The sequence below is a fragment of the Scomber scombrus genome, chromosome 3, assembly GCF_963691925.1.
Source record: "Scomber scombrus chromosome 3, fScoSco1.1, whole genome shotgun sequence".
Taxonomy (NCBI): Eukaryota; Metazoa; Chordata; class Actinopteri; order Scombriformes; family Scombridae; genus Scomber; species Scomber scombrus.
In genome coordinates, this window is record NC_084972.1 from 20,834,354 (window position 1) to 20,844,374 (window position 10,021).

A 10,021-nucleotide genomic window follows, 5' to 3' on the forward strand; every position below is an offset into this window, starting at 1 on the left:
CAACAGAGGCTGCTGAATGTGCATATTGAAGCTTTATACTCTGTCTCTCAGTCTTCACATATAGGCAAATACTGTTGTGTTTAGTAGGGGGTGGGGGAGTAGCGGACAAATTAATGAAAGACTGTTTTACACAGAATGTAAGTGCTGACAGTGTGCTGCCACCTTAAACAACAAGGCACATGTATTATGTGTTGTTGAAAGAAATGCTGGAGGCTAAATCATAAGCTACGATGCAACATTGGGCTACCATTTGAAGAGTAACAGCTTGTATATGGTTTACAAAGAGTTAAACAGTTCAAATGTGTTAACTGAATACAAAGAGTACATAATATACAATGCGTCATTGTACATACTTGATGTTCTATACTGCAGTATTTACATATAATGAATTCAATTCAGGTAAGAAAGACATTGTGCATTTCTTACCTTAGGTCTAGCTTCACATTTAAATCGTGAGATTGTGTCATTTTGAATTACCAGTCGAGTACAAAAATGTTTCTTTTTGCTATATATATATATATATATATATATATATATATATATATATATATATATATATATATATATATATATATATATATATATATATATATATATATACATATACATATATGAACATGTTTCATCTGTATACCCATCAGAGGAATTTATTTATCTACATGAATATTCATGAAATAGCATTGTTGCTTTGCAAGACTTCAGGTGTTAAAAAAAATGTTTTATGAATGTTTCTGCTGCTATGTTATTATCTAGACTAACCGCTATTTTTGTGACTCAGATCTGTAATTATTGCCATTAAAGTGACTGTCCCAACTGGTACAATATCAAGTCCTTCTTTTAAATGTGTCATTTAAATTTTTTTTTTTCTCACATATTTTTACGCTTTACTCTACATGCAAAAGATCAAGTGGGCTAGAATATGTGTTGCCTTGGTTTATTTTATAAAGCTTTTTGACATTTTGTTCACTAGAAGTTCTGAAACCACTTTATTATAAGTTACCCTTTGTAATGTGTTTGGTATGTCATTATGATAGGTTGCTGGTTAATAATCTATGCTTTATACATGAACTAGAAGCCACTTATAGGAACACATTTTGCTTTGCCAGGTTGTGGAAAAATCCTGTTGGCTAGTGTTGACCATTTCTATTTGGTAATAATGCAGTTACAAATGTTGGCAATCCGTTAATAAATGCTCTCATTTTCAAATTAGCCACCACACCTTGTTGTAAATGATAACAAGTGGTCAACAAGTGAATTTTGGTCCAAGCATTTCCTAAAAGTGAAGTGGTCTAAAGATCCATTTGCAAGGCAGTGTCATGTTGGAGTCACGGAGGTTTTACACAACCTGACAACCCAGTTGTTCTTATTAATGGCCCTCTAACTTATCTTAAGTGCTATCAAATGATTTATTATCCATTATTGAAGATATCAGTTTCAACATCTCATAAACTGGTATCAAAATTCTAAAATTAATGTAATTAGTGAACCTGCAAAGCATCATATGTTCATCTTCATGTTTCAAAAGTCTTGACTTTTTGGGTTTTCATATGTCTACTTACTGTGTATCAACCAAAGCTCATTTTACTTCAGCCAGTAAAATCAGATCAGACTCAGGGTGGCGTCTCAGTGGTTTTAGTACAATTCAGTCCTTCACTCATACGGGGTCATTTCAGAAGTGAACTTTTACAAAGCCAGAGTGAAGTACCACTGATGAGCTCCTCATCCTTATTTCACTTCCAAAATCCTGGTATTGCCTTATTATAAATGGCTTGATCTCTGGTTAGTTGGTCATCTAATTCATTTGAGAAGTCCAAGTCTTTAATCTAAATGCAAAAAGTGCTCAATGCAAGATTTGTTGTACTTAACTTCTAGCAGGTTGTGGGTTAAATTAATGATTATAGGTGAGCCTCACGTGGCAATAGCATGCTAAATTTAATAGCAAATCTGAACCCTTGTTACAATTTTGGGAAATGTGTCTTAAGTTCAATGCAGAAATACATTTCAAGCACTTATGTTATTCTGAATATTTAACACACACACACAAAACAGTTTTTAAAAGTTTGAAGTTTACTTTTTGTGATGTTTTAAGATTTTTAAGAGGGATGGTGAGGAAACAGTGAGGTGGATGTAAGTGGAGAAGAGTTGTTGGAGGGGGAGTAAAAGGAAAAGTTCAGTTACTGATCATGTAAAAATGTATCTTGCGTATAGGCAGGATGCCTGTTTGTCATGTAAAAAATGTTTAACACCTCAACAACCAATTTAAAACTTTGCTCATGTCTGCAATTAAAAGATTTATTACAATTTGATAAATACAAAAAAAAATCAATATATTTCATAAACAGAGCATGTTAGAAATGGTTCTACATATATCCCTCAATTTAAAACAAAACAATCATTGTGAACAACATGTAAGTGTAAGGCACTGTGAGTTAAATTCAAAATTAACAACAATTATTGAATTTAAACATTCATAAAAATGAAAAGTGAAATGCTCTTTTTTTCAGATACAGATTAAAGCTTAACTGCATGTACAGTGCTCTTTCACAATACATATTAAACACCTTCATAAAGATCTCACAATCAATTCAGTACATTGTCAGTAGTTTTATGTTTAGTACAACATTTTAATGATAATCTGCATCTTAAAGTCTGTTTTAACTTCTCGAAGTGTAGATGTCCATCAGGTACCGTGGGCAGCGCTGTCATCATCGTGTACAAACTTCATCATTGCACTGCAAGAAAAGTACAACGGTTAAACATCAAATAATGAGGGAGAACCATGATGAAAAGGAAGCGTTTGTCATTGAAACATTAGATCTCAATCCAGCTAATCTCCCACAAATCCCATGTGGTGGAACATATCTATAGGAAAAACTGATTAATCATTAATGTCAGCAGCTTAATAAGGATTACTGGGTGGAAAACTTTGAGGGAGGTTCATTTTCCAGGAAGGAGAAAATGGTTTCTATTGAAATATAAATTACATTACTACAAAAACATCTTAACTCAAGAGGGAATATTTTTATTAACCCAAAGCACACAGTGGTCATGATGTATCTGCAGATGACTGATAAGGGTTTTAATCAATGTGGTGACTCAATAACAATTTCTAGCTTGCACTGCTAACTGGACATCCTGCCATCGGTCATTTTCATGACACTAATACTTAACTGGGCTACATTTACATGTTTAAATCCAACTGGACAGTGGAAGTCTTTGATTTAAAAACAATATATTCAGTGTCCTGTTTCACTGTGCCTTATATTCTAATTAAGCATCTGATTAAAGGACCAAAAGGTAATATAGCCTCCATCTTCTGTTGACAAAATCCATTTTGGAAAACAGCCTGCAGCCTATTAATGACCAGGAGTGATTTTTTTCTGCTGGGCTCTGATGGAATGCTACAATGAAAATATCTAAAGCCGAGTAGAGCTGTTAAGCAGCAACTAACATACTGGCATTCAAATTCAACAAATCCTGCAGCTACATGACTGGATGTGGGCCCCAGCTTTAAAAGAAGGAGGTCAAATAGTTTTAAACAGAAGTCATTGTTACAATTCAAACACAAAAAACAACAGTACTTCAGCATACATATAAAGACACATTTCATTACATTTGACATATAAGTTAAATTAAATAAGGTCTCTGTTGGGACTGGGCCTAAATCACAGCAATTCTGCCAATGGACCACATGTGCTTATGTAAAAGATTCTTTTTTTAAAGATGTTTTGGACATTTTGAATTCACAAAGTAGGTCAAAAGATCTTGCATTCAAACCAGTCCTTTCTGTCCTCTAGGCCACCATGAAGCCGTATATAGTTCATTTTAACTACAAACAACTTACTTTCAGATAAAGTGTTTGGTGACTTCTCCTCCTATTTCAGAAAAAGGTACATCTGTTTATCCAGGGGGAGTCTTTAAAAAATCTTTAATTTATGGTGTTTCTGATCAGAAGATGTCTGTGAGGAAAATCTTGTTTGAGGGTTCCTCCAGACACAGATAATAGAGCTTCTGAAGAGATCAATTCTGACTATTGGCTGTTTGAACAGGAAAAGTCTGAACTAGAAGTCACCTATTTCTTCTGAATGTAAAGTAGTCACTAAAAAACGTTCGATTTATCCAATGACATCATTCTGTAAACAAAGCTTTACTGTAACGGCAAACTTTTCCAGGCCTTTCTTCCAAGCAAGTATATCAGCTAGCTTGTGACTCATACTCGTTTCTGCCACATTTTGAACCTCAGAGAAAACAGGGTCTATTCAGTTCACTGACTGCAGGGATGACATCTGTTGGTCTTCAGATAGCTCATGGGGAAACCTGCTGTACATGTTTCAATAGCTCTGACATGGTGGGCTTTGTGGGAAGGGAGCAACAGAGCCATGGGGCAAGAGAGACCATGTGCTGGATGTCATGGGCATGCAGAAAGCCCTGATGATCACAGGACAAACCCCTAAGCTGCCTGGACTCAAGATGTGAAGTCCATGAGCTCTGAGCAATTTTTAAAATTATGGTATCGAACAAGGATGAGATCTGAAATAGTAGTTTGTATTTAATGATGCACTATATATTGACACCACAGAAACAGAATCACCAATGTGGCTCAGTCAGTGTTATCTCATTCTCTGTTCTTAAAAAGGTCCTCATTGCACCATATAGCCCCACCACTACACTGTTGTCCAAGAATGCAAGCTTACTTATAGTTCCTAAAAACTCCAAAAGTAGAACAGGAGGCAGGGCCCTCAGCTATCAGGCTCCTCTCCTGAGGAACCATCTTTCAAATTGGATCCGGGAGGCAGACCCCTTCTCTATGTTTAAGAGTAGGCATAATACCTTCCTTTTTGATAAAGCTCATAGTTAAAGCTGGCCTAGTCTTACCTTGGACAACCCCCTAGTTATGCTGCCATAGGCCTAGACTGCTGGGGGACTTCCCATGATGCACTGAGCTCCTCTCTCCTTCTCATTTTCTTCATTTGTATGCATTCAGGTACCATTATGGCAAATTAGTAACTTGGCTTCTTCCCTGGAGTTTTTGAGCTTTCTCATCTTACACGTCTCTTTGGATCATGATCATGGACCCTGTGCTGCATTGTCCTGGGTTTACTCACACTCACTCTGACTTGAGAGGATGTCTTCATTGTCTCTGAGTGGTAGTCAAATTTGAACAACACTAACCCATTCTTCCTTCATAATCACGCCATCCTCATTAAGTAGAAAAGTTCAGCACTATAAAAACACCAGACACATGCTTTGTATCTGTAAACAGCATTTTCTCAGAAAACAAAATCAAACTCTGAATAATTTGTTCCCGCAATTACATGCAAACACCTTTAGATTTAATCAGTAATTAATAATGTGTTACAATACAATACAATTATGAAAAGTGCTGTTGGAGCTATATAATGATCTCTGTGATGACTTATATATTTAAGTATGTATGAATAGAATATTATATATATGTGTGTATATATATACACATATACACACACACACACACACACAGTACCTTAATGTGTCCAATCTTTTGACTGGTTCTGTATATTTCATAAATCTTGGGTAAGGCTGCCAGTTCTGGTTTCCCATTATACACTATTTATGTAAATTGTATAATAAGTTCTCTTAGTGTTTATGTGCCATTTTCAAGAACAATTAAGTACAGATGGAGATCATCACTTGAGTTTAAAAGGTTTTTTGGGGCCTGTGATACGGACACTGACAGACTGTGGAGATTGAGTAATAAATGTGAAATTGTCTATGAAGAGGCTACTTTGATGCATGCACCGCTACTGACATAAAACAGAGTCTGCTGAATGAACCTGCGGCATGGACTAGCCCTCTGTGCTTTAACAAACACATTTTTTATTCCATTTAACCCATCACTGTACAGTTTGATGCAACCAAGTTCACCAATAAACAAAGAAATGTTGAGGAAAGGTGGTAGGGAAAATGGAAAAAGAAATTAACAATGGAATGTAGAAATAATGACTTTAAGTGAGTGAGTAATTGAAAACCTAGAGTATCTGTTACATCTTACGTCTTGTGAGATGTTTTTATGTTCATGGAATGTCTTACCACTGGCCTCTGTCCAGCTTGTACTTTTGTTGAGATGCCCAAAGCATTAGAAATGTCTTCCAAAGGTGCATGGTCTCCTGGTGAATCCTGGATGAAGTGTAGTAGGACCTTTTCTCCACCTAGGCAGTGCAAGAAAAAAATAGAAAGGTATCATCAAAAACTTGCTTGTCCAATTTAAAGATTTTCATTAACATCACAGATTGCTGTGAATTTGCTTTGGTGACCACAAGACTCCACTGAGACAAATTATAACAATAAAGGGGCAAAAAAGAAAATGGGGGGAAAAAGAGTTAATTATGTAACAGACAGCAGATATCCTGTGGTGGTTGATAAAAAAAGACCATAAAATATATTAATATAGAATACAGACATAAATGCAATAAGATGCTAGAATAAGCAAATGGTGCAAAAGTTTCAGGTCTCCAAAAATACACAATCATATCTGGTATTACTTCAAAGCTTCTAGTTAATAGACTTGAGTATTAAGAATCAAAATTGTTTCCTACAATACTTTTAATCTTAGTTGCCAAAACATCAAAAAGAAGAAACACTGGTGTTAACTGTGTCAAAACAAGGAGTTTTGGTGGAATCAAGATGTTGAAATTGAGGAGACAGACAGGACAGGGTGACATGTAATCTACTTCCTTCAACTGATTATTTTCTTTGAGGACCAGCCTCCTGTACCACACCCTAAAAAAATAAAAGAAAGTATTAACACATGAATAGAAAGATTACTAGGACTCTGGCTTTTTTGTGCTGTCTTAAGAAGACCACATTTGAAAAACAACAAAGTTTTACTCCATCACCTATTTTGCTTCCTCATTACCCCTTAATTAAACCCAATTATACATCATTTTCATTTTCCTCTTTCTAAAATCCTTTCCCATTTATTTCTCATAATGTAAAATTCATTGGTGATATACTTGTTTGTGTACAAACAAATAAGTCAAAAAGTGGAGAGAGGCAGTAACACCATTGAGCACCAACACTGATATCTTTCTGTGAACTTCCAGCCACACTATGATGATGCTGTATTGCCCTCTGGAGGAAAGACTGCAAAAATGCCATTTTAACTTTAAAAAAAAAAAAAACCTGCATTCAAATGAGTGGACAACTTATCAATACCATCCAACGAGGTCATTTACAAAACCCCAATTCATCCTGCCTTTGGAATTATCATTGTTTCTTTTGTTCACATATATTCTTTCAAAAGACAGACTTTACTAATAACCTCCTCTGGTGCATAGCAACATTTACTGTACCTTTGGCTACAATGAGCATGCCTCCACTCTGGAGCAGATCTCCTGAGAAGTTTCCCTGGATGCCTTCAGCGTTGGCCTGAAAAACAGCAGATTACAACACACAGTCAGAAGTCAGTCTGTCGATCTGTGTATGTGCAACTTTACCACCTCCTCCTGTGACCATTGAACGTATGAAGTAATTATGTAACCATTAAGATATCTACCTTTGCGGCTACATCTCGTACTTTCTTCCCCAATGCAGCAGGAACAACAGTTAAGGCTGAGTACCTGAGGAGGAAAAAATGTTACTTTAGAACTAATTATATTATTAAAAATGAGACTTATTATCTTTGACAAACCTTTTGAAGCCGAGATCCTTGTAGCTTTTCTTTTGTTGGTCAACATAAAGGGCTAAAAGAGAAGATAATTGAAGATTATTTACAGACAAATAGAAGAATTTGGCAGTTAAGAGTGATAGGCTCAGTAAACATGCCTGAAACCGTTCAAAACCGCCTTTTCTGGTTATGCAAAGATGACAATGCAGATGGTAAGTTTTATGTTTGTTTGTTGTTTCTGTTTGTGCCGTTTGTGATGTTTGTTTTCTTTGTGTGACACTATCTTTAAGACCTGTGGCTATTTGAGAGGCACTTCTATTTAAACAGGACCAGAAGGGGGACCAGTGACCATCAGTGACCAGCTTTTGACCATCATTTCAGTCCATTTTTTATTTATCTAGCTAACTAACAGTCTAAAATGTTAAAAATATTTAATTAACTGTCACATATGACAAAGAAATACAGCAAATCTTCAAATTTAAAATGGAACTATCATGTGTTTTGCATTTTTACTTAAAAAAATGACCAAAACGATTAATCAATCATAATAATGACAATCTGAGTTTTCTTTGTGTGACACTGTCTATAAGACCTTTAGCTATTTGAGAGGAGCTTCCATTTAAACAAGACCAGGAAGGGACAGATGACAGAAGTTTTTTTTTGGCTTGAAAAATGACCAAAATGATTAATCGATTATCATAATTATTTAATTTTCTGACAATCGAATAATCTCTTAATCGACTAATCGTTGCAGCTCTACTTACATCCTTTAAAAAACCCTGCTTCTTGGAACTCCTTCAGCCCAATCTCCTCTGGTCCAACTCCCACCAACGCTACACCACTTGCTTTCAGGTCTGGCTCTAGTTTGCTGACCTCTGATGCCATCCATCGACACACCTGACAGCCAAACCTACGCAGGAAGAACAACACCACCGGCTGGTCCTGCCATAAAGACTGGAGCTCTACACTCTGAAATACAGACAGATTAAAAATAACAACAACAGCAGTGAGACCACAAAAGAACTGGTGACACACAGACTACATGCATTTCATCTATCATAGGTTCAGACTGTACAATACCATGATTCATATTCACAGGTATTCCCTTCAGATCACCATTATGTCACCCTGGAGACCCCATTTGACAGACATTATTTCAATGCTGTGAGGTAATGACAGGTCTATTACAGGAGGTCTCAGCAGGGCACACTGGCCTCTAATGGGAAACCAGGTGAGTCTAACAGAACTACTTTAAGTTAAAAGCACGCATCTTTAGTTACAAACGAAGAACATTTCTTACAAACATAAACAGTCGCACAGTAGCTCCATTACTTACATCTCCAGTATCAGAGCTCTTCAACAAGTTCTTCCCAGCTAGAGCAAGGTCGACGTTAGGCATGTTTGATAAGTTAAATTCAACAAAGCTACAAGAATGGGTTCAGTTTATGATCTTGTAGTTTTGATGGTTAAGTAACGCCCGCACTACAGTTGCAAAACAACTGCATCCTGATTACACCCCCTGGACACTAACGTCCAATCAGATTCGCTTAGCGCTGAAAAGTCAGCCAATCACAGAGCACGGTGTGCGCAGCTGAGGCGGGGCATATTAAGAGCAACTTTCAACACGTGCACCTCACCACTATCAATGAAGCCAAGTAGTAATTTTCTTTATAGAGTAGTTATCCTGTTTGTTGGAGCTAATTGTTTTCTTACAATCTACCCTCCACATGAAACATCTGTTCTCCATTTTAACATGAACTTAAGTGAAGACTGAATATTTGAATATATTGTTTTTTATGCAGGTTGCATAAGGTACAGGTGAGCTCAAAGGTGAGAGGATTTATTGCAGTGTTTGCTCTCTTTCATGGCTTAGATTTGTGTTAAATAGCTGTTAGTTTTGTCTCAGTCATCACCCGACACCCCCTTCTAGAAACCATTGATTGAGTGTAATTAAGCAGGCTGTATTTACTCAGCTATAGCCTACTTTATACTTCTACTCCACTTCAGAGGGAAATATTATAGGCCTACTTCATACTACTCTACATTTATCTGATACCTATGTTTGACAGATTAAGATTTTACATACAAAGCATATGATCAACCTCTAAAATATGACCCACTGTTTTCTGATAAACTACCTAACAGTAGGCTATAGTTAAAATAGTTCCACCTCAACCAACTACAACAGTAAGATGCTATTTATTTTGTAATAATAATAATAATGATAAAGATTTAAGCTTATATTAATCAATAATATACCATTCTCAGGGGCCCTTCTTTTTGTACAATATGTGCTTTACACATTTCCTACTGTAAGTATTTTTTGCTGATAATACATCTGTAATGTCACACTTTTGAATGCACAACTTTTACATT

General features: G+C 36.1%; 1 protein-coding gene across 1 annotated transcript; it reads right to left on the reverse strand.

Moving 5' to 3' along the window:
- Positions 1–2,190: 2,190 nt before the first annotated feature.
- On the reverse strand, positions 2,191–9,120 carry prxl2b (peroxiredoxin like 2B). Its single transcript, XM_062415960.1, has 7 exons — positions 8,982–9,120; positions 8,410–8,614; positions 7,670–7,721; positions 7,535–7,598; positions 7,332–7,407; positions 6,070–6,188; positions 2,191–2,732 (listed from the first exon to the last, which is right to left on the reverse strand). Exons 1-7 carry the CDS (start codon positions 9,042–9,044, stop codon positions 2,706–2,708), a joined length of 606 nt encoding a protein of 201 aa, XP_062271944.1. The 5' UTR covers positions 9,045–9,120; the 3' UTR covers positions 2,191–2,705.
- Between the last annotated feature and the right edge of the window lie 901 nt (positions 9,121–10,021).

Coding starts and splice junctions, on each gene's coding strand:
- prxl2b (XM_062415960.1), bottom strand. CDS start 9,044: ATGCCTAACGTCGACCTTGCTCTAGCTGGGAAGAACTTGTTGAAGAGC. Junction 7,599..7,669: donor AAGGATCTCGGCTTCAAAAG/GTTTGTCAAAGA, acceptor TTTCCTCCTCAG/GTACTCAGCCTTAACTGTTG. Junction 7,408..7,534: donor TACGAGATGTAGCCGCAAAG/GTAGATATCTTA, acceptor GCTGTTTTTCAG/GCCAACGCTGAAGGCATCCA.